Source organism: Python bivittatus, unplaced genomic scaffold (genome assembly GCF_059951505.1).
Source record: "Python bivittatus isolate LINGU-HERP-01145 unplaced genomic scaffold, Pbiv_v1 ctg000700_np1212, whole genome shotgun sequence".
Taxonomy (NCBI): Eukaryota; Metazoa; Chordata; class Lepidosauria; order Squamata; family Pythonidae; genus Python; species Python bivittatus.
Window position 1 is genome coordinate 86054901 of NW_028277098.1, and position 14198 is coordinate 86069098.

A 14198-nucleotide genomic window follows, 5' to 3' on the forward strand; every position below is an offset into this window, starting at 1 on the left:
AGTGTAATTGGACCTAAGATTTCATGGTTGGACCTAACATTTTGGGAACTGTATGTGCACCTGGGAGATAGTCCAATACTGGGGAATCTATGACCCATCAGACGTTGCTGAACTCAAAGTCCCATCATTTCTCAACTTTGGCCATGCTGGCCAGGACTATTGGTAGCTGTAGTTCAGCTCAAGTGTGGGATTTGCAATGGAGAATACTGCTTCAAGCCTTTGAACATCTGATGAAGGACAGTATTACCAGTTAGAAACTGCTTCTACATTTAGCCATTTCCTCCCATTTCATATCTATTTGTTCAAATCCTGCTCTCTAGAGCACTATTTTCCAACCTTGACAAGTTCCAGATGCGTGGATTTTAATTCCCAAATTCTCAGCAATGGCCATGCAGGCTGGGGAATGTTAGGAATTGAAGTCCACATCTGGAAGTTCAGAAAGGTTGAAAAGAACAAACTTTGTGACAAGTATTCAAATTCTGCATGAGATTCTGATCAATTAAATTCTGGTTGACTAAAAAAAAGCTGAGATTAATTAAATAGAAGAAAAGGAAGAATAGCAGTTTAAAAAAGTGAAAGAAAATAGTTCCCCCAGGCGGGCCTCAGATTGATGATCTTAAATGGAAAATTTTTATTGCTAAAGGATTGGTTATGTGAGCAATTTTTCTAATTCATTTTGATGGATTAACATTCCCCATTTGGTGCCCTCCTGAATTGTTAGACCTCCATCCCTATCACTGTCAGTCAGCATGCATGACGACCATCCTGACTGAAAATTATGAAAGTTAAAGTCCCACAGTTTTGCAGTAGATTAAGGAAGGATGTTTTTATCTCATTGTGGCAGTCACAGCCCTGTAGGTTATACCTACAGTGGGGCAAAAAAGTATTTAGTCAGCCACCAATTGTGCAAGTTCTCCCACTTAAAAAGATGAGAGAGGCCTGTAATTTTCATCATAGGTATACCTCAACTATGAGAGACAAAATGGGGGAAAAAATCCAGAAAAATCACATTGTCTGATTTTTAAAGAATTTATTTGCAAATCATGGTGGAAAATAAGTATTTGGTCAATATTAAAAGTTCATCTCAATACTTTGTTATATATCCTTTGTTGGCAATGACAGAGGTCAAACGTTTTCTGTAAGTCTTCACAAGGTTTTCACACACTGTTGCTGGTATTTTGGCCCATTCCTCCATGCAGATCTCCTCTAGAGCAGTGATGTTTTGGAGCTGTCGCTGGGCAACACGGACTTTCAACTCCCTCCAAAGGTTTTCCATGGGGTTGAGATCTGGAGACTGGCTAGGCCACTCCAGGACCTTGAAATACTTCTTACGAAGCCACTCCTTCGTTGCCCGGGTAGTGTGTTTGGGATCATTGTCATGCTGAAAGACCCAGCCACATTTCATCTTCAATGCCCTTGCTGATGGAAGGAGGTGTTCACTCAAAATCTCACGATACATGGCCCCATTCATTCTTTCCTTTACACGGATCAGTCGTCCTGGTCCCTTTGCAGAAAAACAGCCCCAAAGCATGATGTTTCCACCCCCATGCTTCACAATAGGTATGGTGTTCTTTGGATGCAACTCAGCATTCTCTCTCCTCCAAACACAACGAGTTGAGTTTAGACCAAAACGTTCTACTTTGGTTTCATCTGACCATATGACATTCTCTCAATCCTCTTCTGGATCATCTAAATGCTCTCTAGCAAACTTCAGACAGGCCCAGACATGTACTGGCTTAAGCAGGGGGACACATCTGGCGCTGCAGGATTTGAGTCCCTGGTGGCATAGTGTGTTACCGATGGTAGCCTTTGTTACTTTGGTCCCAGCTCTCTGCAGGTCATTCACTAGGTCCCCCCGTGTGGTTTTGGGATTTTTGCTCACCATTCTTGTGATCATTTTGACCCCACAGGGTGAGATCCTGCATGGAGCCCCAGATCAAGGGAGATTATCAGTGGTCTTATATGTCTTCCATTTTCTAATTATTGCTCCCACAGTTGATTTCTTCACACCAAGCTACTTGCCTATTGCAGATTCAGTCTTCCCAGCCTGGTGCAGGTCTACAATTTCGTTTCTGGTGTCCTTCAACAGCTCTTTGGTCTTGGCCATAGTGGAGTTTGGAGTGTGACTGTTTGAGGTTGTGGACAGGTGTCTTTTATACTGATAACAAGGTCAAACAGGTGCCATTACTACAGGTAACGAGTGGAGGACAGAGGAGCCTCTTAAAGAAGTAGTTACAGGTCTGTGAGAGCCAGACATCTTGCTTGTTTGTAGGTGACCAAATACTTATTTTCCATCATGATTTGCAAATAAATCCTTTAAAAATCAGACAGTGTGATTTTCTAGATTTCTTTTCTCATTTTGTCTCTCATAGTTGAGGTATACCTATGATGGAAATTACAGGCCTCTCTCATCTTTTTAAGTGGGAGAACTGGCACAATTGGTGGCTGACTAAATACTTTTTTGCCCCACTGTATGTTCCACTTACCTACACATATTCCCTAATATGGCTAATAACTTCAGAGAAAGGAGTTTTAGTATAGGAAAATAGCATAAGCCAAAAGGCTTGAACTTCCCCACCAAACTTTGTTCCTCCATCCTTTTCTTTAGAATGAATGATGTTTTGTATTTTCTCCAATAAAGCTCTGAGTGAACTCAGATGTCACTCACCCTTGGCATTTCCCCCCATTTCTTCTAGTCTGCAGAGTTTGGCTGTTTATTTGGTCTTCCTCTTCATTTCAGAAAGAGCTTCTGTAGACCACCTCATTCTCTGGGCATCTATTAGTATTTTTCTCCCATAGATTTTCCAATGTAACATTTCTTTCTATTTTACATAAAAGAATTATGCCTATGACATTGATGTAAAGCATCGTGATGCTTACTGTATATTATATGATGTACTCAAAGCACTGTTTGTTAGTCTGAGCATAAATGACATTGATTAGTAGTCTTTAATTTCACATCTGATCTTAATAAAAATGACATTGCTGCAGTGAGCAGATCCTTGCTTCACTGAACTATAAATTGAATAACTCCTAAGTTTTCTTCCATCTCGTGCTGAACACATGAGTGTCTTCAGCATTTTATGAGAAACTCAGTCCTTTTTGGTGACAGCATACCATATTAGTTAGGTCATAGGAATGCTCATCACAGCTTTATCAAATGCCAGGCTCTTGAGGGGGATGGAAAGACAGTTTTACTTGAAATATGCAAAAATCCAGATCAAGACAATACCTTTGTGAGCATGGAAGATTTAATTTCCAAGAAATCTTCATGGGAAGCAAATCTGGTAGGTTCCTCATTTTTGAAAATACAGAATCCAGCTGTAATCTCCAACCAGCAAACTCACTTTGTGATCCCTGAGCCAACACACCAGTTCATTAATAGGCGGAAAAGAGAAGTAGAGAGTAATCATTAACTTTTAAAAGATGTTTCTGTTTTTGTCAATTTTTCTAGGCTGATCTAATTTATAAACTGAATATGACCGACAGGTAAGTTTTGAAAAAATCTATATAATCTTTGTGTGTTTATGAGAATCTTCAGGCTGCTGCAATGAGCACAATGACTGCTTTTACCTATTAGGTTCTTGATTCCTGACCAGACTAGTTAGGCAGGACACTGGAAACTATACTTGTGGCCACTGTTAATTTCAGTGATGATATAATGCTTAACTCTGGTTCCGGTAGGTAGGTGGAAATATGAATCGGAGTGCATATGGAATATGAGGGAAATTAACATGGCATAGCAAGGTGCCTCCAGCCTTTTAACTGTAGTGAAGAGGTAATCTCTGCTGAATTTTAATATCTAAGACCAGATGACTTGCATCCCACAGTTTAGCTAAATCTTTATGTATTATTTTTGAAAAATCCTGGAAAATAGGTGAAGGATGACTAGAGGAGGGCAAGCATCTATATTTTAAGTGGGATAAGAGTGGGGTAGGATCTGAGGAATTAACAATAATGCTTGGAAAGATACCACAGTAGTATGTATTAATTATGTGGTGTATTATTTGTTAAAATGTTATGTTTAAAAAGAAGGGATAGATGCTACAATAAAATTCTCAGATGGAGTTTGGGATGTCCTATTAAATTGGAAAAAAACTAAAGTGCAAACTGTTAAGACTGTTTATAAGAAATTCAAAACAAACAGGGAATTAAATGCTAAATTAAAATTTCAGATTAATTGTAGTATAATGGATGAGATACCTACCATTTAACATAAAAATGCTTATAAATATTTGAAAAAGTATATTATTTTTATCTTTCTTATTGGTAATTGTTAGCCTACATGGGATGAGATTTATCTTCTGTTAAAACGAGAAAATCCATTAATGCATTCCAGGATAATGGTGATTTAAATACATGGATCCATTCCAGGCTTGCTGAGTAGGCCTCAAAGCCCAATAGCATTTAATAATTCAGAAATTATGTTAATATATTTATTTTATTTCTAACAGTTTTGCATTTGGTTCCTTGATCTCTGCTGTTGATCCAGTAGCTACTATTGCTATCTTTAATGCTCTTAATGTGGACCCTGTACTTAACATGCTGGTCTTTGGAGAAAGTATTCTCAATGATGCAGTCTCAATTGTCCTGACAAAGTAAGTATATTCATGTACATGGAGGAAAAAATCTACTGTTTGAAATTAATGCTCATTTAGACAAAAATCTATTAAAGTGGTACTTTAAACACTACTTATTTTAATGCAAGAAATGTGCATAATATGCACTTATGCTCTTTGGGTTAGTATAATTTTTAACTGCCACTCCTCCTTAATTGCATGTATTGACAAACTGATGCTTGCCACCCACTCTTACGTGAAGCAGCCCCAATTATTCTTCCTCTTAAGATCCACAGAAGTATAAACTATACATAATTACACACAAGGCCAGGAATTTGTGTTGCGGTCACTGTTTAGCATTGTGAAGTCTTTAGGAATTTTTTTTAAAAATTCTAATTCATATGGGAAACTGGTGTGTCAGTTCAGTCTCCTTTCATGGTTTATATTGGTTGCAGTATTAGTTTCTGGGTTTGAGGCCAGAAATGGAGTTATTTTGTAAAACTTTACAAAGTTCTTATTTTAATAAATCAATATGATCTGTTGGGCAAAATGGATAGTTGGTTTGAAACTCATGTAGCTGGAAATAAGTTTCATTGATTAACTGGATGCTATGCATAAGGATATCATTTTATTTATTTATTTTTAAAAGCTTTATATAGATGGCTTCCATGTATACATATTAATGTGATCTGATTCTCAACTTATATGTCAAGGATCTAACTCCTCCCAACTTTATTCACATTAGGATCCTGATGTACTTTCTGCCCCCTCCCTCCCTCCCTCAGAACATAAGCCATTTTTTCCTCCCATATTCCCATTTGCTTTGAGGATCAGAAGAGCAAGCACCTTATTTTTGATTCTCTAACATTGCGTCTTCTTCCCCTTGTACTTTTTCTATGAAAGATCTATTAGAAGCATTTTGTTTCTTTTGCTGTAGTAGGTTTCCTCCTGGCTTATTTTGTACCACTGTTAACAACAATACAAAAACAAGTCTAGGCTTCCAGATTTTTAGCACAGCTGTGTTTCTCTTTGAAAAATATTGTATCAGGACTTGAATGAATGTCTTTTGTCATTCCCCTAGTCATATCACAGTGAAAGCATTTTAAGAGCAATTTCAACAACAACAAACATGTAGAGATTCTGGATTCTGTAATCCCAGACCTAACATTCTAATATGTAACCTCCTTGGTTGTCCTTGTTTTGTTTTTATTCTCAGTACAGCGGAAGGTTTGACAAGAGAACATACGTCTGATGTAAGTGGATGGCAAACCTTTTTACAAGCGCTGGCTTACTTCCTGAAGATGTTCTTTGGTTCTGCAGCACTGGGGACTCTGACTGGTCTTATTTCTGCATTAATATCCTTTGCTTTTAAATAAAATAAACATTTGCTATTGAATGACCCTTGGTTGCATTTCTGAAGATGATTATTCTTTTAAAACTTAATATTTTTAAGAAAAGAGCTAGTGAGTAACAATTTCAGATTTGCATGAAACTTATATTTGTACAAGACTTTCATTAAGGCCCAAGTGGCTGTGTAATAACTCATCATACGTGCTAATGGATGTGGCTAATGTATATTTTCTTGCTGCAATTTTAGTACTTTAATTATATTTTCAATAACATGTTAGTACATGTTCCAATTTTCAAATGTATTAAATATCTTATTGATTTTTTCATGTTGGGGGCTTTAGAATTGAATCCTGAAATTATCCTATATTAAAAGTCTATCCAGCTGGGTGGTCCGGCTCTTTTAGTATGGATTCATGTCAGACTAAAGGTCTGACATCTCATAGCAGTTTGAGTTGCTTTTCTATTACAAAATGTATGCTTCAGTAATCTTTCAGTAATATCTGGTAAACAGAAGCATTATTTCATCATGTTCTGAGTTTCTGAGTTTCTCTTTTCCTATAAACAGTAGAATTCCATAATTCTTTTTTTGTTAAAGTATATGTTTGATTTGCTTATTTTATGTGCAAAGAGCTGACAATGGTTAAGTTGGTAGTGGTAAGTAACAAAACTAACATTACTTCTACAGCATGGGTGGGAAGGGGAACTTATAGAAACACAGGAATAATAACAACAGCAGCAGCAGTAGCAGCCTTCATTACAAAAATTGCTAAGCAGTATGCAAACATAGAAAATCATAGAATTACAGAGTTGAACAGGGTCATCAGTCCAAACTAAAGTATCTTCAACAGATGGCTGTCCAGCCTCTACTTCACATGAAGTGAAGGGAAGCCCACTATCTCTCTAGGTAACTGGTTCTATCCTGAATTGCTCTCACTGTTAGTCACTGAACATGCCTTCCTATCATTCTTTTATTATTTGGTGAATTATTATTGTTAATAATTCTCTACTGAACTGCATGCACAGTCTGGTTATATAGTATATTATGGACATTGGACATCTTCTCATGAAGATTCAGCCTAACACTGCTTGTCCTTTTAAGCAATGGATTCTTTTCTACTTTTTCTGACTGGCAGCTAAAAATTGACGGGAAACTTAGGTTAGGCTATGATGTGCCTGAGGTCATGAAGACAGACTACTTTTATGCCACTCCTCTGGATTTCCAGTTTTAGGTAGCTAAGTCTGAAGCAGACTTCAGCTTCATCACCTCTCATTTAATTATACTCTCAATTATCTTTGTTGTTTTTATACTGATTAAAAAAAGCCTCCAGGAATATTATGTAAGTCCAAATTCCACACATTAGACCAGCAAGAGCATTAAATATTGGTAGAGCTCAATTAATGTGCTATGGGTGGACTGTGCCTATGAGAAAATTATATTCATTTTTTTGTCATTTTTGTAGTGTTTTGTGCATTCCATCTGTTAGACAAAATGTAATATGTCTAACAAAGGAAAGCACTACTTGGACAGGTCTAAATGGTTTAGGCCAGGGTTCCTCAACCTTGGCAACTTTAAGACGGGTGGACTTCAACTCCCAAAATTCTGGAAGTTGAAGTCCACCCGTCTTAAAGTTGCCAAGGTTGAGGAACCCTGGTTTAGGCTACCATCCAGCTCCCCTTTTCTAGCTCTAGCCACCATAGCCCTTAGTCAAGGATGGTGGTAGTTGACATCTGGAACATTTGGAGCAGGGCATCTCAAATTGCAATAGACAATTTACTGAGTTATTTTTTTCATGAGAAGCCAAGTTAAAGACATTTTTATTTCTGAGGATTCAGTAGATAATGTTGTCTGAATGTGTTTTGTTTTATCTCAGATCAGTAACTAGAAATTTGTGTGAGAAATTACACTAGTTCATTATTATTTATTTGTATTTATATTTCACATTTGTCATTGCCCATCTCCCTAGATGTGACTCTGGGCGATTTACAGTAAAAGAATAAATATTAATTAAAATACAATAAAACAATAGACCGACAAATAATACAAATTATCAAGATTTTAGATCAGGATCAGACAACCTGTTGTTTTTAGATGTTTAAATTAATGTTTTGGACCAAAAGTCCCATAATGCCAGATTGTTGGACATGCTAATTGGAATGTGTGAGTCACATTGTAAAAAAAAAAATGGCAGTACCATATCTTTGGTTTAGATAGGCATACTATCCCAATCTAAAATATTTCAAAAGTGCTTATAAAAGGGAGATAAAATGTTTAATTTGTTTCTTTGTAAGTGTTGATAAAAACAATTCTCTTTGAAGTTTTCAATTCTAGGATGAAAAGCCCATGGGTTTTGAAATATTATTAGATTTAGCATCCCTTCATCCCTAATGATGGGTCATATTGCCTGGAACTATAGAGAGTGGGAGCCTAACAACATTGTATTGGCCACTATTCAAACTGAATATTAATTAGCTTGTAGAGCAACTTGGAAAATTAGAACATCCAGTGCTTAGAGTTTCAAAAGTAGGTTTAGAACAGCCTCGAGGCAGGGTTAACTTTTTTAGAAATAGAATTAGACAAAATAATCTCTAGATGGCGATTCTCCAACTTTATGGATCTGTGATTACTCAGGTATTCTTAAAAGCAGATCTTGGACAGATTTACTGAAATATCACATAGAGCAAAATGCCTGTTAAAGTGAATTTCAGAGGTTCCTTTTTAGGCAAAAGATCTGAAAAATTTCAAGGGGAGTCCAAAAAAGTTTCAATAACAGGAGCCAGTTTATTGGAGGCAGCGTGTTTGTATTATCCATTCTTAGCCTTGAATATGAAGTATAAGAATGGATCATTAATTGAAAAATCAAATTGGCTATCCAGGCCAATAAGCATAAATGTACCCACTTTCTGTATCTTTGTCCTTTTCGCAGCTATTTTTGGGCAGTAAAATTATTAATTGGCTTCTTTATAGAAAAAGATCTATGTTCATCACAGAGATAGTAAGTTGGTTTTCATTCCATTCAAGCGTTTATACTCATGCTTTCAAATAAGTTAAAACTAGATATATAAAGTACAGTGGTACCTTGGGTCATGAACTTAATTTGTTCCGCGACTCTGGTCGCGACCCGAATCAAATTTTCCCATAAGGTTCAATGTAAATATGGTTAATTTGTTCTGACCCCTACGAATTTGGTCACCAACCAATTTTGGTTGCGACCTGAATCAAATTTTCCCATAAGGTTCAATGTAAATACGGTTAATCCATTCTGAACCATATGTATTTTTTTTTTTAAACCACAAAAATATGACACAAAGTACAGTATGGTACACTATGAAGAGAGAGAACGCTAACCTTGCTTGAGACGACTTCTGGCATGGAGGACAGGAAGGCGGGTGGGGAGGCAGTTATTGTTTGGAGGGAGAGTCCCCCTCCCTACAGGAAGCCACGACCACGTGTGTCAGGGAAAATGGCCACGGATCCTGTTCGTCACCTGATGTGGAGTTCGCGAACGGAAGCAAAATTTTGCGAACGGTGCTGTTCGTGACCCGAATTGGTCGTGAACAGAAGCGTTCGTGACCCGAGGTACCACTGTACAGGGAAACTCATTATGGAATTGTTTTCTACCTTAAAAGACATATTACTTGTCTTCCCTTAGAAATTTAATGTGTTAGAAGATGATCACCGAAAACTACTTTTTCAGCATCTCATATTCTAAAAGTTACAGTTGTATGCAAGGATACTTAAACCTTGTTGAAGTCAGTAAGATTTAAGCAGCCTAACAACTACAATGTTGTTCTTCAAGTGAGGTCTTAAATCTAATGTTAAAGACATGCATGGTGAATAGGAAAAAAATTAGATATAAAGCTAAGAATATTGTAAAGTTAAAAGCCCTGCTGTAATAAAAAGCATTTTTCTATGCACTGTACTAGAAGCTTTAAAAATCTTTTAAAAATAATTCTTTGTTGCACAGAACACCAACACCTGGTAGCACCTGTTATTCCACTTGAAAAATTCCATCAGCTAAACAGTTTGAAGAAAAATAATTGCACTGTATGATTTAACATGAGATCTTAAGCCTTTCAATGGAGCCCTAATGACAAATGAGAACTTCCTAATTACCTGACTTTCCTATTCTTTTCATCTTTTAATTTTACTTAACTGTTTGTAATTAACGTGCTGAAACATATTGATTTACGAAAAACTCCTTCCCTGGAGTTTGGAATGATGATTATCTTTGCCTATCTTCCTTATGGACTTGCAGAAGGAATTTCTCTCTCAGGTAAGTTGCAAAACAAATCCACCCAAAGCTATTGGCAGTGTTGAAACAGTTTTCAGTTCTCTAGAACATTCAGTATATTCCAACTTCCTGGTATACTTCCTCCCTACAACCTTCACTGAGGGCTATAACGAGAGAGAAGTTGATAATTTATTCTCCAAGTTTTTATATTTTCTCACGTTTACGTTAATCCCTTACATCCAAAAAGAGACTTTACAAATTTGGAATTTGGGAAATCAGTCTTTCAAGCTAGTATATGATGTTCCCTGGCCGTAATGGCCAAGTTCATAGGTTGTGCTAAGTCATAGTGAGATTTGCTTGGTTTTCCCTTAAAAATCCAGTACTTATGGCTTTTTATAGAACCATGGAAAGTATGGAGTGAAAGGTACCTTATAAGTCATTTAGTTCTACCCTATGCTCAGAATAGGAATCACTAAACCATCCAAACAGATGGCTATCCAGCTACTATCTGAAAACTTCCAGCAAAAAGAATCCATTACTGTTCTACGCAACGTGTTCCATTGCTTAACAGCATTTATCAGGACATTCCTTCTGATATTTCTCCTGAATCTCTTTAAATTTACACAATCTGGCTCTTAGATTTAGCAGAGAGTAGATGCCCCTGCTTTTAGGTATTTGTAGACATTTAGTCTTTTCTTTTGCAACCTAAACATCTCCAGCTTCTTTAACCATTCCCCATAGAGCTTGGTTTCCAGACTCTTTATCATCCTGGTACCTTTCCTTTTAATTTGCTTCAGTTTCTCTATATCCCTTGTACAGTGCAGTGCCCAGGACTGGACATAATTGCTCAAATGCAGAATAATTAGTAAAAAGTACAGTGGAACTCAGGTCCTGTGATTTGGACACAATGTTTCTGTTAATGCAATCCAAGATTATGTTGGCCTTTTTAGGTGCTATGTCCATTGATAGTCCACAAGTATTTCTAGATCCTTCTGACATACATTGCCACTAAATCAATAGACATTTGACGTTTTATATCCATATGGAGGACCTTGCTTTTCTCACAGATGAGCATCTTTCCATTGATTTTGGTCCAGTTTTCATTCTCACAGAGATAATTTTGAATTGCAATTTTGTCCTCTAAGATATTAACCAATTATCCTAGCTTGGTAACACCTAAACATTTGAGAAGCATCTCTTCTATCTCCTAGGTCATTTATAAAGATGTTCACTAGCATTGGGCCAAAGATGTAATCCTGGGAAACTCTATCCATATTTCTCTTTGGGACAATGCAGAACCATTTCAAGCAACCTTTTAAGTAATAGTTTATGATTTAGTATGAAGTCTGAATCCAGATAGTACACTGGACAGAAAACTACATTCAACCCAGGACAATATCAGATTTATTTATTTAAGAGCTGGCAAAGAAGGCTCCCCCCAGGCTCCCATACAGAGTATTTTCTGTAGTAATCTTCTGAGTCACTGTTCTTCTCTCTGGAATAGCATTCCCCTAGAGCAATGTTGTCCGAACTTGGCCACTTTAAGATGAGTGGACTTCAACTCCCAGAATTCCCCAGCCAGCATGGCTGGCTAGGGAATTCTGGGAGTTGAAGTCCACTCATCTTAAAGTGGCCAAGTTTGGACAACACTGCCCTAGAGATTACACCAGCACTGACTTTTGCATTTTCATAAAGAAATTAAGACTTTTTCAGTTGGCCTTGGGCTCTGATGTGTTGAGTTTGTCCTTCCTGCAGGGAAAAGTTGTCTTTAATTTGGTTAATCCTTGGTTCTGTGTTATGTTGTTCTATTAATTTATGTTCTTAATCTTACTGCTCTAATTAGGTGTGTGAGCTGCTCAGAGTCAGTTTGCAACTGAAGTAACATATAAGCCTGGAAACTAAAATAAAATAAAATTGTACTAAGCTTGGGTTTTAACGTACTGTTCAATCATAGATTAAAGGAAGAAGGGGCCTGTACATCAGTGAGAGCCCAGGTACATATATCTTTTGCCCTGCACTGTATTTGGTGGGGATAACGTATGCGTTAGAAAAATATGTGGTTATGTTAATTGGATACAGTAGCAGTATATCAGATTGCTTGAACTAGGAAAGAAGAAAAGTATTCTGGAAAGTGTATCAAATTGCTTGAACTGGAAAAGGAGAGATGGGAGAAGACTGTGACAGTTTTGAAGGATCAAAGTTGTTTCATAATCAGAAACAACCTCTTTTGCATAGAATTTGCATTAAGTAGCCAGTGTGCTTATTTTAGCACCGTATATTGTACATTGTTTTTAGAGTCTGGGATAATAGAACGTTTCTACAAAGGTTTGGGGATGATGTGGTCTGGCCTCAGTCAGAAGAGATTTGCTATGATATCTTGTAGAGAACAACATTTTACAATTAAATATTCATGTTTATGATTTGAAGCATTCTCATTTATCTGCAGCTGCTGGCAGAACCTGGTCCCAAATATGCCTCTCTCTAAATAAACTCTGCCTCTCATTAATCTCAAACAGCTTGAAATACATGTTGTCTTACAAGTGGCTGCTTGTCCTCTGGTTTTCTAGTTGTTGCTGTATCATTTCTTAAGAAACACCATGGGCAGCTAATAACAACTGAAAGTCTAAGTGTATTTGTATCCATGCTGATTTTCCCAGAAAGCATCTGTTTTGATAGCTACAGCCACTTCTATCCAGTTAAGATGATAGTTTTGCATATGCGAATCAGAGTGGATTTTAAAGTTCTTCTCTAGTCCTGAAATAATCCCTGGAGAGCCAATGCTTGCTCTTTTATAGCATTTTCATTCCAAATAAAATCTTGGCAATTGTAATGCAACTAATAATTAAAATTTTGGAGCACTTTCACCAATGCAATAATCATTCAATGGAATAGTAGATTTAAATTGGACAAAATAAATTATGTAACACAGCAACTAAAAGAAATCAGCCAAAGGATTATGAGTTTGAGGTTCACTGAGTCTGTCAGCTACTATCAGATCACTGTTTGTATTCTTATTCTGCAGAGACCTTGCCATCTCCCTGTTTTCTGGTATAATATCACACACGACTTCTTATTTTCTACATGTGAAACTTGTTTTTGGATTCTGGCAGTATAGAAATCTGAGAAATAAACAAACAACAGCATCAAATGACATCCAGGTGGAATCGGGTAATATGACACATATGATACTGGTTCCATGGAGTCTCTGCAGCACTGGAGTAGCTTGGCCTCTTTCTTCCAGCCCTGAACAGAATGTATAGGAAGTATATGGGGGCTGAACTAATAGCTACCAGTTCTGTATGTAATGCTAAGCCATAACGTATTTTGCTTTTGTGTTTTGCTAACTCGGATAATTCTGGTATATTCAGTAAAATATGGTAAAATGGTTTGGTATGCAATGTTTAGGTCATTTCTTAAAAACTGTAGTAGAAGGTTTGTTGGGCACTTTCAGATGGTCCTTAAAACCAAAGTATAAATTGCTAATGAGTCAGAATTTACTCTCTCAATCCTGTTGCAGTTGAACAGGCCATAGCTATTACTGTGATTCCTTGAAAGAGCACATCTGCCAAATATCAATATATGGCTGGCAGCCTGTCTTTAGTTGATGATCACCACTTATACAATGACGTAAGTTTATTTTTAAAGAAAAATTACACTGTTAAAAAAAACCCACTTAATTCCTCTAACATACTAAAAAATGTCAACTTAAAATTATTCATTGCTATTGTTAAAAATAGCATAATTCAGTCTCAATGTAATCTTATGAACAGGCTTGAGATAGATTATCTTTATTCTACTTCAGTTGACCTCCTGGCATTAATCTGTACATAAATCTCAGTATTTTCAACTAGTTTTTGTTTGAAGTAAAGAAGGCATTAGGTTACATTCCTGAAAAAGGGTACCTGCTGAGGCTTCAAGCAATGCATTTCATTTCTATTATTGCTACTTAAGAATTTAAATCTACCCTGTAGTATAATCGGAGTGTTAAAATTGCAAAAGACTGTTTCTCAATATATTATGGATAAAGAAAGTGGTAAGGAAATTGATGGGAAAAATC

General features: G+C 36.7%; 1 protein-coding gene across 3 annotated transcripts in view; it reads left to right on the forward strand.

The window, feature by feature from the left end:
• SLC9A8 (solute carrier family 9 member A8) overlaps positions 1 to 14198 on the forward strand; it is a 70317-nt gene that overhangs the window by 33662 nt on the left and 22457 nt on the right. For all 3 annotated transcript variants that reach the window (XM_088153439.1, XM_088153438.1, XM_088153437.1), the window contains 4 exons: positions 3455 to 3489; positions 4455 to 4598; positions 5776 to 5914; positions 10078 to 10183. In XM_088153439.1, coding sequence (XP_088009565.1) covers positions 3455 to 3489; positions 4455 to 4598; positions 5776 to 5914; positions 10078 to 10183 — 424 coding nt within the window. The remainder of the gene's footprint in view (positions 1 to 3454; positions 3490 to 4454; positions 4599 to 5775; positions 5915 to 10077; positions 10184 to 14198) is intronic.